The following is a 27790-nucleotide window of genomic DNA, read 5'->3' on the forward strand; positions in this document are numbered from 1 at the left end:
TATTTCAAAAAGTGTAAACTGTAGTAGTGCAATGAGGTGCAGCGTCTGCTTTAAAGTGTCTGATGCAAGTGAAATGCTCGGTATGAAATGGTTATTGCACATTAAGAACAATCTGATCCTGAACACAACCAAAACAAAGGAGATTATTGTGCACTACAGAAGGAAGAAGACAAACATTCAGCCACTGCTCATCCCAGTGGACTCTGTGGAGAGGGTTTCTGATGTTCGCTTCTTGGGTGTGTACATTAAAGGCATTATGGAGGATTTTTTTTTTTGTTTAATTTGTCTGATTCACATAAAATGAATATACTGACCTTTAGTGGACTTGTATGTATGGTCTCTAAAATAATGAAAATAAATAAATAAATAACTGTGGACATGGCAGGACCTGAATAACATCAGCCAATCAACGCGCTCGGACCGAGGCGTTTGGTTTGCTCCCTTTCCTGTCAATCAAAAATCTTCCGGCTCAGGCCAAGTTACGTAGATTACGTACGCCTTGGACTTACGTGTTTTGTGTATGTGTTGCTTTGGTATAGCTTCGAAGTTAGCTGGCGACTTGTTTTGCTCATCTTTTTTTACATAATGGCAGATAAAGATCCAGGGGGACCCAGCCGTAAAAGACAACTTCACGAGTCCTACGCAAGTTTCTGGAGGGGGGCGTTTCTTCGTAAATGTTAAGAGGGGAGAGGTTAGAGGGGGGTTAGGAGAGGTTGTATGTGTGCATGCGCATGCTACGTTCAAAGTCGTAGGAAATTAAATCTCCTCTAATGTCTTTAAGGACAACCTGACCTGGAGTGCAAACACAGCAACCACTGTGAGGAATTCACAGCAGAGATTGCCCTTCCTGAGGGTCGTCAGGTGCAGCAACCTGCTGGTGGCCTTCTATCACTGCTCCACAGAGAGCATCCTGACCTACTGCAGGCAGGAGGGTCATCAGTACGGCACCTGTTTGAACTTCTGCCATCAGGTAGACGTTACAGAGCACTGAAAACAAAAACAAACTAAGAAGTACTTTCCATGCAAATGCCATTTATGCACTAAGGACACATCAAACAATTCTCGTCTTACAGTTTTTTATGATTGTATGAACACTAAAAACAAAAGGACTGCATAATTATCAACACCTTACACTCAAGGAGCAAAACACTGGACCAGATTTTCACCACTATAAACACAAAATCAGCCTCACACTTTTTGCAAAACAGTACACACACAGTGATTTACCAAACACTAAACACACGTGTTACATTAGACACAGAAGTACATCATGATGTCGCCTCCTTGCAGTTCCAAGGCACTCACTGACAGATCACTACACCCATGAGCCAGCTGGTTAAACACACACATCAGGAATGCAAACACACGATTACTTTATTGTAGACACACCAATCAGGTTTGAGCACAATAAAAACACCATCATGCCGATATGGGCCCTTACAACACAGATCACATTGTCACGTTTTTGGACCAATCGCACAATCTCATCACAGCAATTAACCAAATGCTCCAGATGCACCACATTGCCATCTAGGTCAATGTGTCATTCCACCGCTCTGCTCTGGTCCTGAACTTGCCTGGAAAATCCAGACTGACTTTATTTATGTATTAATATAAATACAAATAAAGGCAGTCTGGCATTGCGATGATAGGAGACGATTTCAAAAAGGAGGGGCTAACGAATGCAGCTTGAACGAGAAAGAACCAATCAACGTAACACGGATGTGACACACAAACAAATCGACCTTGAAGTCCATGTAGTCCAAACAACAATGGCATGCAGCCGAGAAAGCGTCGCGGTGAATGATTACTGCCGTTTTTGTCACAAAAATCTGCGAATACATGGGGTACTCTCAAGTACAACACTTATTTTTGAAAAGGCTACGCAACAAAAGACTCCTTCCGAACAATGAGCAGTGTTAGGAATAACTTTAAATCGGAGCCAAACCAAGTCGGTGCGTATGTGTAAAAGTTGCTTAAATTTACTCACACGTTTGGAACGGGATTTTCCTCTGTACAAACAATGGCAAGAAGCCGAAAGTAATGAGCCATCCACTGCCTCCTCATCATCGGAAACATCAAGTGAAAAGAGGCAACGACTAACGCCATCCAAAACGCCAAGAGACCACAAAAAGATTCGCTTTGGCCCCCCTCCTCTCTCTCTCTCTCCTTCTTGTTTTACGGCGGTGGCCCCCCTCCTCCTCCTCTGGCATCATCTTTATTGGTAATCCAGGCGCTGAAGATGACGCAGCATTAACTCCCGCCTCCCGTGCTATGATTGGTCGTACCAAACTGTACCGGGAGGGAAACGCGATTCAATTCGCACAATACCAAACTGACTCTCCTGTATCTCCTAACATGGAGATAGGAGATTAGATGGAGATTCAATTTGGATTTTCCAAGCTAGTCCTGAACTGGTTTCAACACCATCCACAGTTTACAGTGCTGTACCTTCCACCATATTCTCCATTTCTAAACCACATCCAAGAGATTTTCTCGGCATGGTGGTGGAAGGTTTATGATCTCCGGCCTCAGGCTCAGGCGCCCTTCATTCAGGCCATGGAAGAGGCCTGCGACCAAATCGACGTCGCAGCAGCAAGGATGGATCCGTCATTCAAGACAGTTCTTCCCACGTTGTCTTGCCAATGAGGATATTTCCTGCGACGTTGTTGAAATTCTCTGGCTAGATCCAGTTAGGTGAAGAGATGTGTAGTATTTCACTTATTTTATTGGATTTCTTTTTGTTTTCTTCTTTTACTTTACAGTTCTTTTAACCTGTACTGGTAGAACAGTATTTTTATTTGTCTATTTTCTGGGCTTACAGTGTTTGGACATGTTTTGTTGTGATTGTCTATGTTGACTGATTTCAGTTATATAAAAAGAAACAAATGATATTTTCAATAGTCTGCAGCATTGATCTTGTGATGTGTTTGGTGAATTTACCAAGTTGTATATTTGAACTTTCTCTGTGTACTTCACTTACAGTGATCTAATCACTGAGAGGTAGAATTACGATAAGTGTTTTAGGTCAAACGCAGCAGTGTGTAACTGATTCAGACAGAATTAAGCCTTATGAAATGTGTGTGTTTCATTTGGTAACATAATATGGTTTTTAGAAATGTGTGTACAGTTTTTACAATAGTGTTTCATTTTGCACAAGATCTGAGGCTTGCTGCATATTCTGTGTGTGCTTGTGTTAATTTTGTGTACTGTTTTAAAATTCCGAGCCCTGTTTTTAAAATCGTGTTTAAGCAATCGTAAAAAACTGCAAAGAGTTTCATTGGGTTTTTTTATGAATGTTTTTATATTAATGGTGTTGCATGTTTTTGTGTTTGTTTTTTTATGTTATTTTATTTCATGATGCACTTTGACTGCACTTTTAAGTTCTTAGTTCTCATACAGAGACAATGAAGACAATCTGATTCTGATTCTGAAAATGAACCTTTGTGTTGTCAAACTTTCCACACGTCAGATTCTCCTGATGTTAGAGCCTCCAACGTTGGTGAAATGTCGACCAAAGACTGTATTCTAGTAGAAACATAGATCTATCCATACAGGGTGCCCCCCAAAAATGTATACACCTTTTAGCAGCTGATAACTAACTAACCTCACACCACTAGACTTCTTTTTATGGGGATACCTAAAAGTCTACGCAATGAGACCTGCAACAGTCACTGAATTGAGAGCAACCATTGAACGTGAATGCATGCAAATACCAAGGGAGTTGTTTCATGATGTGTGCTATTCCATCGCTTTGCGTTGTCGGCAGTGTCTGAACCAGAACGGACGTCAGTTTGAGAACAGGCGGTGATAAAACAACAGAATGATATTTGTAAATTCTTTAACATGTTAAAAATTAAACAAATTAAAATAAACACCTAGTTTACAAGTATTTAAAGTGTGTATACATTTTTGGGAAACCCTGTCTACACTTACAGGAACTTTGAGAAATCCTTGTGTGTGTGTGTGTGTGTGTGCGTGCGTGCGTGCGTGCGTGCGTGCGTGCGTGCATGTGTGTGTGTGTGCTAGCATGCTAACAGCCTCTAATTAACTTGTTGAAAATTATTTCAATCAGTATTTTAACTGAAAAAAGAAAGATAGATGAATACTACTACTACTAATAATAATAATAAATGTTATTTCTGTAGCACCTTCAAACTGCAGCAACAATAAAACCTGAAAGAAACTTTGAACACAAAGAGAAAGAATCCAGCAACACTCAGTTGTGTCTGACAGTAAATGGATTTAATTAAATGACATGGGTCAGCCTCACAGGTTCGAGGATTTCAGATGCACACCAGAGATACATAAGCAGATTTTTGTTTAATTCATCAGGTTCCAAACTTTAGTTTCTATCAGTGTGTTTGTAAGAATCACATCAGGAAACTTTCACTGATACAAATGACAAATGAAAAAAAAAAACAATAAAATTTTCCCAGTTTCAAAAAATATGTTTGCAAAAAAATTTAACCTTTTTTTAAAACATTACTTTTAAAAAATAAGAAAAGTCTCATTAAATATTCTTCATTTTGAATTTTAAATTCCCAATTTATTTGTTAAGCTCTTAATTCATTTTTTTTCTTCATCTGGATGTTCTCATCAGACCCATCTCTGCTGTCGTCATCAGACTAGAGTCTGCCGTCAACATCAGACCTGCCTCTCCTGGCATTAAACTTGCCTCTCCCGCCATTAAACTTGCCTCTCCCGCCATTAAACCTGCCCCTCACACCATTAAACCTGCCTCTCCCGCCATTAAACCTGACTCTTCCACCATTAAACCTGCCTCTCCTGACATTAGACTTGTCTTTGCTGTCTTCATCAGACTTGTCACTGTCGTCGTCATCAGACTTGCCTCTCCTGCCATCAGATTTGTCTTTGCTGCCCTTAGACTTGCCTCTCCTGCCATTAGACTTGTCTTTGCTGTCTTCATCAGACTCGTCACTGCCACTGTCATCAGACTCGTCACTGTCATCGTCATCAGAGCTGTCATTGCTGCTGTCATCAGAGCTGTCATTGCTGCTGTCATCAGAGCTGTCATTGCTGCTGTCATCAGAGCTGTCATTGCTGCTGTCATCAGAGCTGTCATTGCTGCTGTCATCAGAGCTGTCATTGCTGCTGTCATCAGACTTGTCTCTGCTGTCATCAGACTTGTCTCTGCTGTCATTAGACTTGTCTCTGCTGTCGTCATCAGAGCTGTCATTGCTGCTGTCATCAGACTTGTCTTTGCTGTCATTAGGCTTGTCTCTGCTGTCATTAGACTTGTCTCTGCTGTCGTCATCAGAGCTGTCATTGCTGCTGTCATCAGACTTGTCTTTGCTGTCATTAGACCTGTCTCTACTGTCGTCACCAGACCCATCATTGCTGTCGTCATCAGATTTGTCTTTCCTGCCGTCAGATCCATCATTGCTGCTGTCATCAGACTTGTCTCTGCTGTCGTCATCAGAGCTGTCATTGCTGCTGTCATCAGAGCTGTCATTGCTGCTGTCATCAGACTTGTCTCTGCTGTCATTAGACTTGTCTCTGCTGTCGTCATCAGAGCTGTCATTGCTGCTGTCATCAGACTTGTCTTTGCTGTCATTAGACCTGTCTCTACTGTCGTCACCAGACCCATCATTGCTGTCGTCATCAGATTTGTCTTTCCTGCCGTCAGATCCATCATTGCTGCTGTCATCAGACTTGTCTCTGCTGTCGTCATCAGAGCTGTCTTTGCTGCTGTCATCAGACTTCTCTCTGTCGTCATTGGCGTCATCAGGGTCATCATTTGCCTCTTCTGTGTCGACACAAGGTGCAAAATGAAAACAAATACATGTGAAACTGATGCAAACTGATGTGAAATGACCACAAAGACACAAAATTACTCAAAGCAAATAGAAAAGCACAAACAAATAAACACAAATAGAGGAAGATTTAGTGCAAACATTAAAACACACAAACCAATAAAATAGAGATGCAGAATGAATGCAAAAAAGTGCAGAATGTCCAAAAAGACACAAAATGACTAAAAAGAGAATGAAAGTGATTTCAACAGATGAAAAATGAACCCAAACAGGAGACACAGCAACAGTCGAAACAAACACAGAGGCCACAAACCAACAAAGAGACACAAACTGAGATCAGAGACTCACAAAGAATCAAACTAACTGGAGTCAAAGAAGCTGTTGATGTTTCTGGATGCATCAGAAAACACCAAAACCACAGATATGAAACCGTTGTCTCACCTTCAGGGCTGCTGTAGCCGATGCTGTCGTGGAGGGGTTTGGCGATGAACATAGCTTGAAAAAATGACAGAGTTTGTAATTAAACTATTTCCAGACAGAGTACATTAGGTTGTTTAGGTAATTGCCATGCAGACAAATAAATGTGTATAACGTGTATGTACGGTTATACAGGAACCTGTGTTTACAAATGTAGCACATAAAAACACAGAAACAGAAAGATGATGAGTGCATGAATGTGAATTTGTTATCATTTCGATTCCAAATTGGAAAATGATTTATCAGTGAAAAGTAGCTCAAACCAAAGAATTTTTATCTGAAGTTCCCGAAACACACCGAGAGTAAACCGGACGGTCCCAGTGGAGAGCGATTCATAGTAGCAGTAATCAGGGCTGCACGTTTAGAACAAGGCAATGGCCCAATAATTAGAGCCACAGGTATAAAGTGAGACATACTAGCACTAATCAGGACTGCAGCAATAAAATAAGGCAGAGTAAGCATTCAGTGTATTTACCAATGCCAGCGTCTTCATCTTTAGACTCTTTGACCTCGTTATCTGCCGACACAAAACATCAGAACAACACTTTAACAACACTGAACGAATGCAGCAGATAAGTCTGAGTGAATTAAATAAACATTACTGTCAGAGAGATTAGCAGCATCTCTGGAGACAAACATGATGCATCAACATGGAGGTTAATCAGCCAATAAATAAATATCACCAATATCTTACTGCTGCTGCATCACTTATGTACATACACATGTGGAGATCATACATCCAGCATCTTTATTCCAAACTAAGAGATTATTAGGGGTGAGGTGGAGATTGTTAACTTCAACTATTGATTAATTTCATCATCGATTAACCTGCTCATCATTTTTTCCATCAGTCAACTGATTGTTTGGTTTGTAAAAACCTGAAAATTTTTGTCAGATTGTAAATACGTTTTTTTAATGGTTTGAACTATTGGTTTGATTAATAATGAATAACTGAAGGTATAAAATGTTTTAGTATTGTCAGAAATATTGTCTTTATGTGTTTGATTTGTAAAAATGTACATTTGTAAAGTAACTAAAACTGTTAGAAAAATGTAATGAAGTATCTGAGCTGTATTTCAGTAAAGTACTGTAACATGGCAGCCTGTGGGGGGCGCCACTACTGTACAGGCTATGCAGAGATGCAGCGCTCTGATTGGCTACTCTATAATAATATTTTTTAGAAGCTTAAAAGTAAATTAATAATGTGTAATGAATAATACATATGAACTTACACTGTTAATGACAGTGAGTCATATTTAGGCAGGTTTTAATGTTCAGTGTACAATAAATAATCAATATTAATAAACACACAGCTGTTAATGGCAATAGGTTAACTGATTATCGATGCTGTCATATCTTACTGTGAGCATCAGCCAAGAGAGAAACGGCAGCCAAGGCCAGAACCAGCAACACAACAGACCTGCAACGCAAACAGACACACACAGATTTGACTACAGCAGGTGATTTGACTGCAGCAGGTGATCTGACTGCAGGTTTGGATGTTGTTTTGTTGTTTTATTTGCATATGTTTTTCTGATTCCATGTTCATACAGAAGCTATTTAAAGTTTAGCAAAGTTCTGTGAAGTTCTTTTTACAACATGTGACTGAAACAGGTCAAGCTGAAGGAGGCGGAGAATTAAACTCCTCCAGGTTTAAAGTGAATCTAAACTCACCGTCCCAGCATGTTGTTGTTGTTGTCGTTGATCGAAGATCGACTGGAAACTTTGTGAGTAGGAGCTTCAAGTCCTGAAGTTCTAGATTTGATGTTAAACTGAGCTGCAGCTTTATATTCTCAGACTGTGGATCCCGCCTCCATCAGCCTCATCCTTCCGGATCGCCTTAAATCAAACTCACATTTGCATCAAAACGTTCTGTGGTCATGTTTTGTTTTTGAATCTGCATTAAAATGGAAACTTTAACGAGTGACTTTTGAACACACCCTGCTTTGTTTAAACTATTTTCAGACCTAATTTACTCATCAGGTTGTTCAGGACAGTTTGAACCTTCAGTTTCAGCTTTTCAATAAAATAATGCAACAGGTGTTGTCCATAAACAATTAAATCAACTGAATTAATTTAATTAAAATACAATCAAACTAATTTAACTGAACTCAATTAAAAACAGTGAAGTTGTCATATCTCAAATGTGTAGAGACACAGGGGATACTTTAGAATAAATACATTTATAGTATAAATTTTATATGTATATATGATATGATGTGAAGCATGGTGGTGGCAGCATCATGAGAAAGAGTCTTTTTTGTTGAAGCTTCAGCAGACAAGTCATTTTATATTGACCCTAATTCAATGCACTGATGGGAAGTTCAGCTCTTTTCAGAGAGCTGGTTCTTTCTCCCAAACGATTCCTAATGTGTTATTATTTCTAGCCTCATATTTTAGCCTGACCTGGCAAATTTGAACGATTTGTATGTTGATAAATCCTTTTGCATTCAGCGTTCGTATGAGAAGCCTCATAATTGCCTCATTTTGTGCATTTGTTCTGTTACAAGGAGGCATTCTTGCTTTTGTTTAATATTTTAATCAAACTTTTTTGCATAAAAAACAAATGAACGGGTGTGTAGATATATCCATGGATGTGCTGAGACACATCATCAGTGATGCTTCCTGAAATCATTGGGTGTTTCTGGTCTCTCAGCATCAGACACCCTTCTTCAGGGGACCCAGTTGGGGCTGATCAGACCCTGACTTGTGTCCCAGCACCATTGACTCACTTCTCCGACCTCTTGATCCAGATCCACCTGGAGGCTCTTCTCTGCAGCCTCTATGGTGGACTTGATGGTTCTCTTTTTCACAGATTCTGTGATGCCAAGCAGGGTGTAGGTCTTGCAGAGGAAGTGGGCCGTAAAGCCAATGCCAGTGCTCCCCTCCAAGTCATTGTAAGACTTCCCCGTCGTCCTGACAATTCAAAGGGCTTCAATGTGGAGCGCAGAACTCGCCAGCCTGATGTCACTGACTGAACAATACAGAGCTTGCCTCATTTGGAGTTGGTGGAACGATGTTCCCAAAAGACAACAGCAAGGGGAAGGAAATTTGATTTGACACATGCTTGTACACAAACTCATCCACAAAACATACGCACACATACAGTAATCAGCATGTGTAATCTTTGTCCCCATCGACACCTGTGAGGAAACTTTTCTTAGTCCACAGTTCCCTGCCTCCCATCTGTGATATACTAACCCTCTTCCATGCAGTCCTGCCAGGGAACTGTTTGTTCCAGTAAGAGGACTTGCTTAGAGGAGGCGGATGTCAGCACCACGTCTGATCTCAAGGAGGTCGGTGTTATATGCTGTGGAAACATGAGCTGCCTGCCCAAGTCAACTTGCAGCTCCCAGTCGATGAGAGAAGGTCACCTGTAGATGTTGGCTGTAATCGTGTCTTCTCTCCATCTTTCATGAAAGGTATTATCTGTGGGCTGTGGGCTGATTTCAAGTTAAAAATGCACAAAAATGGACCTTTGTCTTGTCAAACTTTCCACACATCACATTCTACTGATATTAGAGCCTCAAAAGTTGGTAAAATTTCGACCAAAGATTGTATTTTAGTAGAAATATGGATCCATGCATATAGATGTACCCCTTCAGGAACTTTATGGAGACACTAAACCAGCCTGGATTGGAGATTTGAATTTGGATCAGAAAATAAAACCTCAGAACAGAAGCGGCTGAAAGTTCAACCAAGGACAGAAACAAGAAACACTGAAGAGAGAAATAAATCAGTGTGTGTGTGTGTGTGTGTGTGTGTGTGTGTGTGTGTGCGTGGGCGGGTAACTATAGGGGTTGTGGGGACCTAAGAAGATACCATTTTCTGCATTTAACTATCAAAGTGAGGACATTTTTACAAAGTGAGGACATTTTGGCCGGTCCTCACTTTCAAACAGCCATGTTTGAGGGTGAAGACTTGTTTTTAGAGAACAGGTATAAATTGAGGTTTGGTTAGGGTTAGGGTAAGGATTAAGTTTAGGCAATCAGTTGTGATGGTTAAGGTTAGGGTAAGGCTCTAGGAAATGCATTACGCTTATGGATGTCCTCACTAAGATAGAAGTACAAACATGTGTGTGTGTGTGTGTGTGTGTGTGTGTGTGTGTGTGTGTGTGTGTGTGTGTGTGTGTGTGTGTGTGTGTGTGTGTGTGTGTGTGTGTGTGTGTGTGTGTGTGCTAGCATGCTAACAGCCTCTAATGAACTCGTGTTTGATAAATCAGCAACCGTTAAAGGACTCGCGTTAAAACTGAAACTGTTCAGATGAAAAAACAACAATTTATATCTCAGTAGTTTTTAGATTTTTTAGTTTTTAGAAGCTTGATTTATAAAAAATTTTATTTTTTTCTATTGTTCAAGAAACTATAATAATAGTAATAATCAGAATAATATGGCAAGTTTATTTCTACAGCATAATTCATGAACAAGGTAATTCAAAATGATTTACAATGGCAAAGAAATTCATTACAAAGATGATTTAAAAGGTAAATATTAAAAGCATTAAAATCATAGAAATAAAACACAATTTAAGCAATAAAATCAATATGAAATGTCATGATAATTAAAACAAAGAAATTAAAACTCAGATAAAGAGAGAGAAAATGAAATCCCTTTAAGAGTGACAGTGTCGTGCTGGTATTTAGGCAGTCATTCATCAAAGGCAACAGGAAATCAGTCTGTCGCCTCGATTTAAAGGAGCTGAGAGTGTCAGCAGACCTGGAGGTTTCTGGAAGTTTGTTCCAGATATGTGGAGCATAAAAACTGAAAGCTGTTCTCCATGTTTGGCTCTGACTCTGAGGACAGAGAGCAGATCTGTACCAGAGGACCTGAGCGATCTGGATGGTTCAGATACTAAAAGGAGGTCACTGATGCACTTTGGCTCTAAGCTATTCAGAGCTTTATAAACTAACAAAAGTATTCTGCCCAGCCAAAAAATAGTCACACACTCTAATATTTTGTTGGACTGGCTTTAACTTTGAGTGTGGCACTGTGGCATCGTTTCAATAAGCTTCTGTAATGTCACAGCATTTATTTTTGTCCACAGTTGCATTAATTTTCTACCAAGATCTTATATTGATGATGGGAAAGTCAGACCGCTGAGCAAAGTCTTCTCCAGAACATCCCAAAGATTCTCAGTGGTTCTGAGGTCTGGACTCTGTGGAGGACAATCCATCTCATCTCCCTGATCCACTCATTCTCAGTGTGAGCCCATGAATCCTGGCATCATCATCTTGAAACATGTCCATGTTATCAGGAAGAAAACCTCCACTGATGTACAGACCTGGTCATTCAGTATCTTCAGGTATCAGCTGATCTCATTCTTTGGGAACATAACGTTGGTGAACCTGACCAACCCCAGATCATAACCCTAACCCCCACAGGCTGGTAGACACTAGCCATGATGAGTTCATCACTTCATCCTCTCTTCTTACCCTGATGCCCCCATCACTTTGGAACAGGGTAAATCTGGACTCATCAGACCACATGACCTTCTTCCATTGCTCCAGAGTCCAATCTTTATACTACCTAGCAAACTGAAGCCTTTTTTCCTGATCAGCTTCACTGATCAGTGGTTTTCTTAGAGCTACAGCTGTTTAGTCCCAATCCTTTGAGTTCCCTTCACATTGTTCATGTAGAAATGTTCTTACTTTCACTATTAAACAGTCACGAGTTCTACTGTTCATTTCCTACAATCATCCAAGAGTTTGTTTCGACCACATTTCTTCCTCAAAGATGATGGCTCTCCACTATCCTTCAGGTTTTAATAATGTGTTGGACGGTTCTTAACTGGATTTTAGTGGTTTCATCTCCTCAGTTGTTTTCTTTGCTTGATGCAGGCCAATAATTTGACCCCTCTGAGACAGATTAACATCTTTTCATGACCACAGAATATGTCTTCCAACATGGTTGTTTAAGAAATGAGAAGCTCCTCACTGCATCAGATAGGGTTCAATAAGTTGTTGCAGCTGAAACGTATTCATCACTGCAGTAATTATCAAATGGAAGCCTCTTACCTATTAGTTTAGTTAATATGGTTTTGAAAGGTCAGGTCTGAGTCCATGACTACACCCAGATTTGTGACCTGATGAGTGTTTTTTAATTTTAATTACTGAAGCTGTTTGCTGACATTTAATAGCTCCTCTTTAGCTCAGTTTTGAGCATGTTTACCTGACACAGTGATAATAAAAATAATACTCATCATCATAATAACAATAATAATGGTTATTTCTGCAGCACCTTTAAACTGCAGCAACAATAAAAAACTGTGAACACAAAGAGAAAGAACTGAGTGATACTCGGGCGTGTGTGACAGTAAATGGATTTAATTAAATAAAGCAGGTCAGCCTCACGTGTTCAAGGTTTTCGGTCTGATGTTTTTGGTATCAGCAGCAAACCAGAGAAACAAAAGCAGATTCTTTTTATTGATCAGGTTCCAAACTTTAGTTTTTATCAGCGTGTTTATAAGAATCACATCATGAAACTTTTACTGAAACAACTACAAAACTTTCCCAGTTTAGAAAAATACGTTCACAAAAAATTTGTAACCTTTTTCACACCTTTTTCTTTAAACATACTTCATTTTCCTAATGTTTATGTTAAACTCTTTATTCAGATTATTTATTCTTCATCTGGATGTTTAAATATTTCAACTGAATTCTTTACATCTATTTATAAATGAACTTTTTCATTCATAAACGTTTTTCATAACTTGCTTGTAAATTTAGATTTTTTTAATTAGTTTTTTGTTTGTGTTTTAATTACGTTTTAACTGTGTTTTGTATTTGCTGCTGCCTGTCTTGGCCCAGGATTCCCTTGCAAAAGAGGTTGTTCATCTCAATGGGATTTCTCCTGGTTAAATAAAGGTTAGTAAAATAATTTGGTGTTTTTCTTCACCTTGACTTGTGAACTTGATATCTTTATTCTTCCTCAAATATTCCATTTTTTATTGTTTTCTCGCTAAGTTAAAGTTCTTCTTTATTTTCCATGTGGACTCTGCAGAAAACAATGTCTGCTTTGTTTCTTCCTCCAGTTTTTTTTTTTTTTCAATCTGCAGGTTTTATTTCTTTTGTTAGAGCTGACGTGGCCTCCAGCCTCCTTCTGAGCTACTGATTTGGTTGTCAGTGGTTGAACTGGTTGATCAGATGTTTCTGTTGAGAAAACCCCTTCATCTGTAAGAAGAGACAACAAAACACGTCAGAATCAGACATTTATTTCCTCTGACATTCTTTTGTCTGCCATCTCATGAATCTGTTTGCTGGAGCCAAAGACGAAGTTCTTTGGCAGAAATCTGAGAATTTCTAATGTTTTCACTCGTGGAAGAAAGCAGGTGACCTGTGTATCCATTTTAAAGGTTCGAAATCTCCAGAAATAAAACAGACATCAAATGGCGGAAAAAATGCAAAATATTCAACCAGGTTTGTGTTGTATCTTCATAAAGTTCCTGTAGTGTCTATATATGGATCGATTCATACTTCTACTAAAATGCAGTCTTTGGTCCACATTTCACCAATGTTTGAGGCTCTAACATCAGTAGAATCTGATGTTTGGAACGTCTGACAAGGCAAGGTTCCAGTAACCTGGCAATAGCCAGATTAATAATTGTGTAGTACTTGATAGTACTCCACAATATCAATCTGGGACCGCTCCATGTAAATCCGTTCGGAGGAAAGAGACACGGATTGGACAATGCAACAGCATGTCCCGCCTCTGACAGGTTTGTTTTTAGCCAATCACGGCAAACTTTAATATGTCGTCATCGGGTTGCGCACAGGTGCTATGGTGTGGTCAAAGTAAAACAGACTTAATAGCAGCATCTACATGATCGCAGTGTTTCCCCTCCTATATGACCGATGAGGCGGGCCTCCTCACTGGTATAGGCCACTGCCTCACTACAATTTTGCTGAAATTGCCGCCTCACTGGTCCGCGCCCCCAAAAAAACAAACGGAAAGCACCAAGCCACCGGAGCTGTCATTTTTAACTGTCCGCTGGCTGCTCTCCCCCGGTCTCCCCCGCTAGCTGGTCGGCTAACACCTGCCGCCGCTTGTCTGCCCGCACATTATCCCGCCCCACACACGAATACTGCTGCGTGATTGGCCCTAACCAACTTGGTGCTGTACGAAAAGTGAAGGCGGGAAACTGTCCTAAACAAGTCAAAATTGACCAAAATGTTGTGAAATGTTTTACTCCGAATTTGTCCAAAAGAAGATAAAAATTGTACAAAAAACTTCAAACTGTCAAAAGGAATCAAAAATGTTTTAAAACTTATCCAGAATGAGTCAAACTTCTAAAAATAACACTAATCAAAGATTGTCTGGTCTTTAATATTGGGAGAAAGTGCAAAATTATCAAAGGAGGCTGGTAGTGTTCCTCCAAAATTTCTGTAAGAATACATATATGGATGGATCCATATTTCCACTAAAACACAGTCCTTGGCTGACATTTCACCAACTTTTGAGGCTCTAACATCGGTAGAATCTGATGTGTGGTTCCAATTTCTTGCCATTTGGTCTTGAAACTTCTACAAAATAAGTCAAAATTGTCCTAAAACAACTAAAGACTTGTTCACATTGAGTAAAACCTGTTCAGAATTTAGAAAGATTTGATCAAAATGATTTGAAACATGTCCAGAGTTACTCAAAAATGTTCAAAACTAGTTATAAACCTGTTCAAAATGAGTCAAAATTTACTTGAAACCTAGCCCACATCATTTAGATAATCTAAAATGACATTATTGAATAATTATTGGACTTTGAAAATCGAAGAAAGTGCAAAATGTTCCAACCAGGCTGGTGTTGTGTCTCCAGAAAGTTCCTGTAAGCTTATATGCATGAATGGATCCTTATTTCCTGGAATTTGATCTATGACATAACAAGGTTTAAGTTTTAAGCTGTTCAGACATAACAACATGTATGACTGGTTTTACTGAATGTTCCCAAACAGGTTTTTAACTTTAGCATGAAAACAACAAAAAGCAGCCTGTAACTCTGCATATCTAACACCCACATCTAGACCTCTATGAACACCAACATCTAGACCTCTATGAACACCAACATCTAGACCTCCATGGACACCAACATCTAGACCTCCATGGACACCAACATCTAGACCTCTATGAACACCAACATCTAGACCTCTATGGACACCAACATCTAGACCTCTATGAACACCAACACCTAGACCTCTATGAACACCAACATCTAGACCTCTATGAACACCAACATCTAGACCTCTATGAACACCAACATCTAGACCTCTATGAACACCAACATCTAGACCTCTATGAACACCAACACCTAGACCTCTATGAACACCAACATCTAGACCTCTATGAACACCAACATCTAGACCTCTGTGGACACCAACACCGAGACCTTTATGAACACCAACATCTAGACCTCTATGGACACCAACATGTAGACCTCTATGGACACCAACATCTAGACCTCTGTGAACACCAACATCTAGACCTCTATCTATAACATCAGGTTCTGTTTCCTCCCAATGAGTCCACATCAACCTTTAGTCTAAATATCTAAAAACTTGAACCTTGTATGGTCAAACTTTCCACACATCAGATTCTACTGATGTTAGAGCCTCAAAGGTTGGTGAAATGTCGACCAAAGACTGCATTTTCGTAGTAAGTATGGATCCATCCATTTATATATACTTGCATGATTTTCATGGGGACACAATAGTAACCTGGAGTGAAGATTTAGTACTGTTTTCCATTTTTATAGACCAATAATTAAAACTGTGTCCTCTGCTATTGATCCATTCAATCACTCTGATCTGATGAAACTTTTCTGTCTGAGTTCTCACCACATTTCAAGGCGAAAATAGAAAAATTCTCAGGTCTGAGAGCAGATGAAAGGAACTCTGCTGTACAAAGTGACTCAGTGTTTTTCGTTCTGCTATAATCAGGCTGTTGCTACCTTCACTGATGGCTCAACGGAAACACGCAGCTGCTGTTTCTCTGCTTTCTGGCGCCGTTGTTTCGTATCTGCAGCAACAAACTGCAGCTGAACAAGCATTTGACACACACACACAGAGTAAATCAGTGCTGTTTTCTGGGTGTCCCTTTGGGAAAAAATAAGCCGGACTCAGTTTCCTCTTGTGTCCTCTGGGAGGCGCTACAGACCACAAGCAGCTGAGACTTTAACGTTTGACAAGTAGTGAAATAATATTACACCAATTATCAGAAAAACAGCCGATCAGGCCGAGTGTGAAGCTGCTGATTGTCTGGTTCAGTTCAGACCACTGTTTCTGAAATAAAGGCCAGATTGTTTTCTGGTTTGTTGAATTACAAATAAGTTGCCATTTATATAAATGTAGTATAGATAACAACAGGGGTGGACTGGGGCAAAAAATCAGCTCTGGCATTTGTGGCCCAGACTGGCCCACAACATTAACGGTTGACTGAATCAAGCATTAATTTTTGAATGACAAAAAACTGACAGAGAGGTCGGATTTTCAGAACAAAAATTCAAAACCATCCCTAGAGACCTTTACAAACTTGTTGACAAGTTGGAAAAAAACCAATTACAATCCAGTAGAGCAGGAGTATTTAACTAAAATTCAGAGTGGTCCAGTCTGAGAAAATGTATTAAAGAAAAGGTCCAGAACATCATAACGCCAAACCTGAATTAGAGCGATAGCTATATGTTGATGTAACCTGCTTGTTTTATTAGCGTCTGCATGTAACCAATAACAGACTATCAAAACTAAATAAATTCAGTACGGTTAAAAAAACATTTGGCAACATTTTTTTTATAAATAACTTTTTATATAACTGTAAATCTTAAAATAATGTGCAGAACTTAAAAAAATGACTGAACAACCTGAACCAACTTATAGACATCGTTAACAATGCCTAAACCTGAAAAATGTAAACAATTGAACCAGGGGCGGATCCAGATTAATTTAAGTTGGGGGGCACAGGGGGGTACAACAGATATTTTAGGGGGGCCACCAAAAAGTTGTAAGAAAAATGAAAGCTGCTACCGACCTCTCGCTTTTACAAAGTATTTTTCATGTTTTTTTTGTCTCTTTAACCCAACAGGAAAGCTGTATATGACATTTTCATTTTGGACTGTTAACACTCAAATTCTGATGGACTTGTTTCCTTGTTTATGTGAATTACAGCATCATCAGCTGCAGCATCTGCCTGTTATGTAAAACTGGTAAGCTCAATGACAGAATCCTGAGGGCAATTAAGTGACAAATATTGTGCAAGAACAGCACTGTATACAACCCTGTCAATTTCCACTTCTTAGAATGTTTACTGACAATTATCACGCCTAAAATAAGAAATAATATTCTGTACTTTTAGCAACTAGTTCTCAGCTGTAAACCGGAAACATTATAGTGTTCTGTATGCTAATCAGTCTAAATCAAAATGAGTACTACCCAATACACAGTGAACAACAACAATCTGAACCCTTGATCTGTGGTAAAATAATCTGAAATGTTCTGTGCAGTAATGTAAATTTAAAATACAATAAAATACAGTAAGTAGCAGTCTGTACATTTAATAGTAAACCTGAGAACAATAATAAACAGTAACAATATTCCATATTCTTAAGTTGTTTAATAGTTCACAGCTCAGCAAACATCATCGTGTTCTGCATAGAAATCACTAAAAGCTGCTCTCAGTAATCTTTCACAGTGAGCAGATGTTCTTGTGTTGCAGGTCCATGGTCCAGACGTGGACATCGAACAGGCCGCGGGGGTCTGGCACCGTGGACTTCCTAGAGCACCTCCTCTTTTTGCATTCTTCATATGGGATGGAAATAAAGTAACGTTGGTTTAGCACATCGATCAAAGGCCTGTAGGTGTGAAGCAGGAAGCCCTCCACAATGAGGATGTGAGTCTCCTCCTCCTCAATGTGGTTGGACTTCAGGACCATCTCTGTGTCCAGGGTGTTATTAACGCCATGAGACTTCTCAAACTTCACCGGGTTCTCCAGCCACCCGTAGATCCTCCTCATCATGGCGTCCATGTCCAGAGCAGTGATGACATCGTACTGCTTAAAGCCATCTTCACCAACTTCAATCTGATCTTGGGGCTTGAAGAAGTCATCCTAATGAACCACGCAGCAGTTGGGCAGGTTCTTGATCAGGCGGTTGGTGAGGCTGGTTTTCTTTCCATCGGTTACGCCGCCGATGCCGATGATGTACTTCATGTTCTCAGATTGGTCAAAGCTCAGAAAAAGGGTCAAAAATGTCAACAGAAACCGGGTCAGGAGCGATCAGACGTGGAAGAAAGCTGAAAAAGAGAAGGTTGCAGCAGGAAACATCAACTACTGGAGTCCTCTATGACACTTGAGTTTAGTGAGTAAGGTAAGAGCAGAAAGGAAGCTGCCACTTGGACGCCGTTCTTCCACCCAGAGAGGACCTCTTTCTGCTGTCGCTGCTACACATACTGCCCTAGTGGAGGTTTTAGGTGGAATATTCCTTTTAACCAGCCCCTCAGGTCTCTTTGAGGATTTTGGATGGAATATTCGGTTAAACCAACATTTTAGGTGCATTTCCAGGGATTTAAGGTGGAATGTTCCTTTAAGGTGGATGTGTGAGGACCTTCTAGGTGGAATACTTCCTGAAACCAACCTTTTAGGTCAACAGTCAAAGATTTAAGGTGGCATATTCCTTTAAAACAACTTAAATTTCATGTTTTGATCATTATCAAGTGAGAAACCTCAATCCAGACTCCTCATAATGACGTTTGAGATTTATGCTGCTGTTATTTGTTTAGTCCAGACGAAAAGACAGAAATCCACAACTGTAATTTTATTTCAGGACTCGGTCATTAAATGTCAAAACAATCAATGTGACTCTAAAAACTCAACAGCTTTACAAACTCTAAGATTAAATTCTCCACAAGGATCCAAAATAAGTTGAACTTCTACATGAGAGCTTTAATTATTCTTCATCTACTTCCTGAAAGGTTTGGTCAATAAAAAGGACAAAAACTAATATTTTCAGCTGAACTAAAGACAGACTTTGTGATTTTTCTGCTCACATGCTGTGTTGTTGTAAGTTCAATAAAATCAGTGTTTGTCCTGTTTTCGTGCCGCTCCTCGGCGACCCAAGACAGCCGGTTGTAATGTTTTTTGAGCAACACACCATACTGTGACGTTTTTACAGTGAAGGTTCTACTGTGGAACCAGTTTGACATGTTCAGGTGTTCTTTGTGTGAAATCTCAGAGATTTCAGGGATCAGAAAGTGGTTTTCAACTTTCTTTGTGAACTTTCTGCTTCAACTTTAAACTAAATTTCCTTCACTAAGCCAGCCCTCTGGACTTCCAGTAAGCTGTGTTCCTATTGGCTGTCCAGGTGTCTGCTTGGTGTCTTTAGGAACACCTGAGCAGCTCAGTGTCTTCCTGCTTTATGTCTGCAGTCAAACATTTCCTCTGCTTCTCTTCACTGAACCGGGTTTGGGTCCGTTGCTTTAGTTTGTTCTTTAGGCGTTGGCTTGCAGCTTCCAGCAGTAAAATCGTCTTTAATGTGTTTCTTGGTGTGTTTTAGGGCTTTGTACTGGATAGTTGTCTTGGTAAATGTGGTTCTTTAGCCACAGTTAGCACATGGTGCTAATGTGTGCAGTGATTAGTGGATTTGGTGGAGCTGAGTTGTGTCTTTATCTTGGCTGTAGTGAGTCTTTAGAGGTCTTTGGTCGGACACATTCTGTGTTCTTGTTTGTGAACTAACGTTGGTTGTCCACAAGGTAAGAGTTCCTGTCCTGATTCTCTGTTTAAAGAGCTTCTCTGGTAGGTTGCAGGAGACTTTAGCGTTTGGGTTGTGCTAGTTTGGTTTTTGTATGGTTTCATTTAGACGACTATCTTGAGGCCCCTCCATGTGGTTTAGTGAGGTTTTCTGGAACAGTTCTACAAAGCAACCTGCAGCAGAAGAGACTTTGAGAGTTTTTAGGAAGTTCTGGAGACCAGACTTTAGAGCAGCAGAAACATTTGTCAGCAGTTTGAGCCAGAGAAGGAGAGTCTGTAGTTTTTTGGAAGAGTCGACTCATTAAAGGAGAAAACAGGAGATATTGTTGGTTCTTCTGTCATTCTGAATATAAATATTATGACATATATATATATATATATATGTATGTATAATTCAGAAAATGTGACTTTGAAAATTTAAATCAAAATGTAATAAGCTTTAGCCAGCTGTTCCACTTGCTCTGAATATTTTTGTTCTTGTCTTTGTCAAGCCCAAACCAAAATTTAATCCATATTCTGGCTTCATTACCGGCAACAGCGTCCATGGAGTGACCGGAAGTTAGCTGATCTAGTGGAAGTACTAATGAGGTCTGCTCTGGCACGGATCATTACCGTCACACATGTAGCTTTGAAAATAAATCTTCTACAAGACACAGAGCTGTAGCTCCGTTTCAGTGTGAGCTCTGTTTCTCTGTGTGACTGTCTGACTTCCTCTAATAAAACCCTCCTGTTCACTGAAAGCTGCAGCCACAGATGTATACCTGTATACTGATTCATATCTGTAGTCCTATCTACTGATTCTTATCTATACTCACTAGTCTGGTCTGATGCAGTCTGGATGATGACGTTTCTGAGTACGTGAGAACCAGGTACGGAAAATTACGTAATGAGAAACGGCCATAGTCTTCTTACCACAAAGGTACAAAGCTGCTCGTCTTCTCCTCTGGCATCAGAAAACATTTTCAAAGCTTCTTCAAATCCAAACGAAATACAATCAGAAGAAACTAACGTCATTGGTGCATTCAGGTGCAGTCGGACAATGAAGTTGCGTTCCGGAGCGTCAGAAATTGAAGTTTCAGTGATGTAACTTTCCAACGAAAATTTTTTTTAGGGGGGGAGCATGGGGTGGCCAGTCAGATCCCGGGGGGGGGGGGGGGGGATCCGCGGAAGATCCACCACTGAATTGAACACTTTCACATTTTTTCCCATCTTATATCTCTCTCCTTATATCCCTGCTGCTTAATGGGAGAACTGAGCTGCAGGTTGTCCTGTCAGTATTTTGAATCATGGTCTGAATGGTGTCAGGGTCGTTCTCAAACACATTTGGAGCTCATTGGTCAGTCTGGTACGATATTTAGTTTAGATTATATTCATAGTTGAGAAAACTGCCTCATAACTGTATGTTTAGCCGAACATAATCAGCATGTGCAGGGCTGCTTTCTTCTCGGTGTTGCATTATTTGTTTTTCTATCTACTCTGTCCTCTTGTCTGTCCTTTGCCTCTAAACTGTTTCCTACACACTGAGCTTTCTTAGCGGCTACAATGCAGAGATTTCATTGGCTGAGTATCGTCATGTGGGATGCCTGAATTGGTATGTAATTGGTCTGTGTGTTTCCTGAGCTGATAACCAACGGTATAAACACTGGAAAAGCTGTGCTGGGATAATAGAAGCGACCCGTGAAATTTAAAATGTCATTACAATTTACTGATTAGAGATACGGGGGAACCTGTTGACCACCCCCACTAGACACCACCAGGACAATGCCTGGTATGCCAGATGGCCAGTCCACGCCTGGATAACAATAATACATAACATAGATAATATTTACTACAGTTTACAGGAAAAAAATACGGCATCAATTTACATTTTGAAAGTAAAACAGGCCAAAACTGTAAATAATGCTCAGATCAATAACTAGCATTCTTTCACAATATGTGACTGTACAATTACACAGTTTTACTGTAAAAGGAGTATATGAGTCAGTTCCTTTATTTTAATGCAGGAAGTGGTATCTTAAGCTGTTTTTTTTCATTTAATGTCCTTTTATTTTGCGAGATGACGCTTCCCCTAGGTTGCAGTGCCACCTTTCCTGTTAAACATTTGATTTGAACAGAACAGTGTGTAGTGCAAAGAAAAGAAACCCACAAGTGAGAAACATACTTCAGCGTAGTTGCAGGAGACGAGCTCTGTTTGGTGTAATTTTTGATTAGTAGCCAAATTTAAAGTAGAGCTTTCAGAGGTGATTCATACCTGTACCTGTACATACAGGTGTGGTGCTTTGACAAGTGACAGGTGTGCCTGCATGAGTGTTCTGGACACGTCTGCAGACACTTGTCATACAGGTGTGTCTCCAGAGCAACCAGGAAGCAGGAAGACAAAAAGGTTTGGTGACATTAACAAACAAAAGGGGATTGAGATATATTTAGGTTCAGGAAACGTCTGACTCCTCCTGCAACAAAAGCACAAGATTAAATATTAAGAGAAGGAAATATTCTGATCCCACTGTAGAAAACTGTCATTTAAAAAAAAGGTACTGTAAAATACCTGAAGGAAACTGGAATATTATAGAAAATTACTGTAAAATGCCTGTAGAAAGCTGTAATATTATAGAAACTACTGTAAAATACCTGTAGAAAACAAAATCATTTCTTTTTAGTGCCACAAATTCCTGAATTCTGGTCAATCAGAGGTCAGAGGTCATGTTCAGTTTAGCTTTATTAACATCAGATAACAGAACAAACAGAAGACGTTTCAAACCGAATAAATCAAAGTAAAACACAGAAAAATGATGAACTGAGCAGCTGAAATACTGAAGTCAGCCGAAGTCCAGGAGCCACGTTCAACCAGAAAACACACATGTATACCAGAAAACACACATTCATACCAGAAAACACACATGCATACCAGAAAACACACATGTATACCAGAAAACACACATTCATACCAGAAAACACACATGTATACCAGAAAACACACATTCATACCAGAAAACACACATTCATACCAGAAAACACACATGTATACCAGAAAACACACATGTATACCAGAAAATACACATTCATACCAGAAAACACACATGTATACCAGAAAACACACATTCATACCAGAAAACACACATTCATACCAGAAAACATACATTTAAACCAGAAACAGACATTTATATCAGAAAACACACACATTCATACCAGAAACACACACATATATCAGAAACAAATACATTTATATCAGAAAACACACACATTCATACCAGAAACACACACATATATCAGAAACAAATACATTTATATCAGAAAACACACACATTCATACCAGAAACAAACACATTCATACCAGAAACAAACACATTTATACCACAAGCACACACATTTATACCAGAAACACACACATTCATACCAGAAACACACACATGTATAACAGAGACACCGTGTTGAAATCGTGACTTTTCCTGTTTGGTCTTGGATCAGCCGATTGATTGATAAACAGTATGAATAAAGTTGTGTTGAATGTGGCTCCTGGACACAAACAGCTGTGTTGGTTGTGAGTCAGAACATGAACCTGCTGTGTGTTTGTGTGTCTGTACGTGATCAGACGTGTGATAGATTACATGTTGTGTGTCTGAGTGTGTGTGTTTGTTGTGTGTGTTGTGTTAGATCTGGCGCCGGTTGGTCCTGGACCTTCTCTTGGACGTCCTTCTCACCACCACTGCTTTGGGTTGAGGGATGACGGGTTGCGGCGGGAGGGCGGGGCTTTGGACAACGTGGACGGGGCTCTGAGGCTTAGCTGAGCGAGAGCTGAACTTCTTCTTCCCGCCTTCGTCAGAGTCAACGCTGTCATCCTCTGAAAGAAAAACAAGATAAAACGAGAGATGAACACGAACATCTGGAGGAGAAAAGACATCTGGAAGACATTTACTTTGTAGCTGTTTTGTTTTGTGTCTCTTTATGGTTGTTTTGTGTGTCTTTGTATTTGTTTTGTGTCTCTCTGTAGTAGATTTGGGTCTCTTTGTGGTTGTTTTGTGTCTGTTTTGATTGATTTCTGTCTCTTTGCAGTCATTTTGTCTCTTTGTTGTTGTTTTGTCTTTGTGGTTGTTTTGTCTTTTTGTTGTTGTTTTGTCTTTGTGGTTTTGTGTCTTTGTAGATGTTTTGTGTCTCACCATCTTCTTCTTCCTCCACACTGTTAGCAGCAGCTGCAGCAGGCTCTGAAATCAATCAATCAATCAATCAATCAATCAATCCCCACAGATGTAATGATGATACTCAAGAGTGAAAAAGAAGGCGGGACCTACCAGGTGCTGTCACTTGATTGGCTTCTGGAGCTACAAGATGAAACCAAATGAACACATGAAGTCATTAATCAACACATGATGAATGAATGAATGAATGAACGAATGAACGAACAAACAAATGATTGAACGAATGTATGAAAGAATTAATGCATGACTGAAAAAATGAGTGCATGAATGAATTAATTTATTAATCAACACGACAACCCATGATGAACACATGAACGAATGACTGATGAATGAGGAAAATAATGAATGAATAAACAAGAATGAATGAATTAATGCACAAATGAATAAATAAATGAATGAATGGTTGGCAGACACATGAACAAATGAGTGGATGAGAGTAAATAATATGAATGCATGAACTGAGAAAGTTGTTGCTACTACCTGCTGCCTCTGAACTGGAGCTGCTGGTGTCTGAAACAGGTAAACAGGTACACAGGTGAACACATGAACAGGTAAACATGTGAACACATGAACAGGTGAACACATGAACAGGTGAACAGGTGAACACATGAACAGGTGAACAGGTGAACACATGAACAGGTAACTAGGTGAACACATAAACAAGTGAACACATGAACAGTTAAGCTACAAGATCAGATGTGACCTACCAGCAGACAGGAATGTGGTCATGTGATCATGAGTGTGATGTTCAGGTGTTCTTACCTGCTGCTGCTCCGTAAAACTGAGGTTCATCTGGAGACAAACGTTCATCACAATTATACACAAATATTAATAAAAACACATTTATGAACACATTAACTGTCTGTCATCAGCTGACAGACAGACAGCTGCTGACAGTTGTCATGGTAACCAGGTAACATCCCAATAATAGGTGCCATGGAAACCAGGTTTGTTGTTGATCAGTTTTCAGATTCATGATTAAAGACCACTGAAAGACTGTTTATCATGTATGACAGGTAATGGACCTCAGGTAATTTTCCAGGTAAGTTAAAGGTAAGTCAGAGTGGAACTTCCTGATTCTGTGACTCTGCGGGTCAGTTAGAACATTAAGTGCTGAGTTTGTTTCTGTTCAGTTTCCCAAAGAACTTGACTAGAACCTCAGTGTTCTCAGGGTTCCACCTGGTGGTTTGTTAGTGAAAGAACAAGAACTCAGAACCTTCAGTGGAAGTTCTGTTTGTTCCTCTGACTGATGATTATAGCCGCAAGTTTGGAGGTGCTTTACTTTATATCATTATAATATAAAATAGTATATCATTCCTTTGTAAAATATATTATATCACCATAATATACCTAATTAATCCAACTATTATATTAGTTTATGTTCAGCAGAGAAATCTCCAAAACTGGATTTTTTGGAGAAGAAGAACAAATTGAGTTCTGATCCACTAATCTGGTCTCAGTTCTTTGCAGATGTTGGATCTATGGAACATTTACTAAAATAGTGTTCAATCAAATGTTTTCTAAAAAAAAAAATCTAAAGAGAAAATTCATAATTTCAAAAATATGAAACATTTTTTTGAAAAATAAAAAAACTAATCACTAAATAAATGTGAAGAATGGACGTGTTATTGGAAGCTATTATCATAAACAGTAGGTTTCATCTGATGTGTTTTTGAAGCTCCTCAGTTTCTTACCAGGTTGATCAGGAGAAACAGCGTTCATGCTCTCTGCAACAACAAACCGCACGTTAGCATCAACACAAGCTGACCTCATGTCCACAGTCTGATGACGTCACCTGGGACTCACCTGTAGGAGCCTCGTCAGACGTTGAATCTTTATCTGGGAGGTGTGACAGGGAACAGTTAGACTTTTAAAAAAGTAGAATTTTACATAATTCTTTCATCTCATTTTGCAGATATTTTCTGCTTTACTAAAATACATAAAAATTCCAGTCAAGTTACAAAAATACTGAGTGAGAACATGTAATAATAAATGTTTGTAACCTGTTCTTTCTTTAAAGAAGAGAGATATTTTTGTAAACAAACACACCTGAGCTCAGGTAAAATCAGTCGTTTTACAAAATGTTTGGATGCTTAGCTGATGTAATTATGATACACCTGCATGTGTGTGTGTGTGTGTGTGTGTGTGTATGCAGACAGGTGAGTTTACCTGTAGACATGGCTTGTATTCCAGCATCTGTAAACGTCACACAGCTTCATTAATCTGCTGCCGTTTCATTTTATTTTTCACAGCTTTTGTTCTTTAAACTCACCGTTGGAGTCGAGGTCTCCTTCCACCAGCAGAACCAGCAGAGAGAACAGAAGAACAACGTTCCTGCAACGCAAACGCAACCTTCAGTATTTAGCTCCGCCCCCTGTGTCAAGCTGTGCTCTGATTGGCTCATTACCTGGCTTTATTTCACTGTTAAATTTATAAAATGAATGTAAATACTACAAATAGTTTATCATCTGCATAGAGCAGCAGCAGAACACGTGCAGTTTTTCAGTCAGTTTCTGACCCACCGACAGAAATCGGATCAATCAAATCGATCACAAAACTTCTGCACAATGTTTTTTTTAATTACGGTTTCACATAATTAGATAGTTTTGATCAAGTTTCAGCCAATCAGCAGCCTCTGAATCTGATTATACTAATTTTATTTGGATCAATCAGACTGATCAGAAAACATCTGTGTAGATGATTTAAATCCTGACAATCTGAATTGTTTTCAATATTTAAACTTTTGTTGTCAAGACTTTTAAAAATGATAAATATATGGATATTGATCTGACAGGTTTTAACCAATCAGCAGTCTGAACCTGTCTTTATTGAATTTACTTTGATCAATCAGAATGATCAGTTTGACAGAAAGCATCTTCATCAGGTGGTTTTTGCTATCAATAATAATAAAAAAAAAGAAATATTAACACTCAGATCAATTTACGGCTTCAGCCAATCAGGAGTCAGAACCTGATGTCAGTGATTTTATTCCATCAATCAGAATGATCAGCTTCAGTCTGACAGAAAACACCTACAAAGAGTTTTTTTAACCTGATGTTTTGTCTCGTTCGACTGTTATCAAGATTTTAAAAAGCCAATCGGAAACATTCAGGTTCAGATTGGTTTAAGGTGTCAGCCAATCAGCAGCGAGAGCGTAATGACACAACTCTGATGTCACAAATCTGGTTGTAATTTCAACGATTTTATTTTCAAAGGGTTTGAATGAAAATCAAATTATCTTCAGAAAAACTACCAATAACATTAAACGATGTAAATCACATCTGCTGCAGTCTGACACCTGAACACACATGAACACACCTGAACACACCTGAGGACCCCCCCCACACACACAATAACACACACACACACGCAGAGACACACACACCTAAGCATCATAACGCTGTGTTTCCAGCTTAGCCAGGTGTTGCCATGCTGTGTTGTTGTTGTGTTGCTGGACGTACCTGGTGAACATGGTGCTGTGAGGTCGGACGGGTCCCTGATCAGTGCAGGTAGTACAGGTGAGCTCAGGTAGGACAGGTGACTGTTACAGTACTTCAGTATTGCACCGCAGGAATGTGGAGGCTGAGAGTCTGACGGCTTTTTATATCAGCCTAAATGTCAGGACA

At 39.5% G+C, this 27790-nt stretch overlaps 1 protein-coding gene across 1 annotated transcript; it reads right to left on the minus strand.

Annotated features, from left to right (window-relative positions):
- Window positions 1-22669: 22669 nt before the first annotated feature.
- Window positions 22670-27736, minus strand: si:ch211-133n4.6 (uncharacterized protein LOC797776 homolog). The gene is made up of 10 exons (XM_051956097.1): window positions 27626-27736; window positions 26437-26498; window positions 26334-26360; window positions 25971-26003; window positions 25859-25891; window positions 24927-24956; window positions 24645-24674; window positions 24258-24287; window positions 24126-24170; window positions 22670-23809 (listed from the first exon to the last, which is right to left on the minus strand). The coding sequence occupies exons 1-10, from the start codon at window positions 27634-27636 to the stop codon at window positions 23619-23621; spliced, it is 492 nt and encodes a 163-aa protein (XP_051812057.1). The 5' UTR covers window positions 27637-27736; the 3' UTR covers window positions 22670-23618.
- Between the last annotated feature and the right edge of the window lie 54 nt (window positions 27737-27790).

The sequence above is a fragment of the Acanthochromis polyacanthus genome, chromosome 11, assembly GCF_021347895.1.
Source record: "Acanthochromis polyacanthus isolate Apoly-LR-REF ecotype Palm Island chromosome 11, KAUST_Apoly_ChrSc, whole genome shotgun sequence".
Taxonomy (NCBI): domain Eukaryota; kingdom Metazoa; phylum Chordata; class Actinopteri; family Pomacentridae; genus Acanthochromis; species Acanthochromis polyacanthus.

Excerpts from the sequence above, each read along its gene's own strand:
- si:ch211-133n4.6 (XM_051956097.1), bottom strand. Across the intron at positions 26,004-26,333 it reads AATACAAGCCATGTCTACAG|ATAAAGATTCAACGTCTGAC; the intron begins GTAAACTCACCT and ends CACACCTCCCAG. Across the intron at positions 24,288-24,644 it reads CTCCAGTTCAGAGGCAGCAG|CTCCAGAAGCCAATCAAGTG; the intron begins GTAGTAGCAACA and ends TTCATCTTGTAG.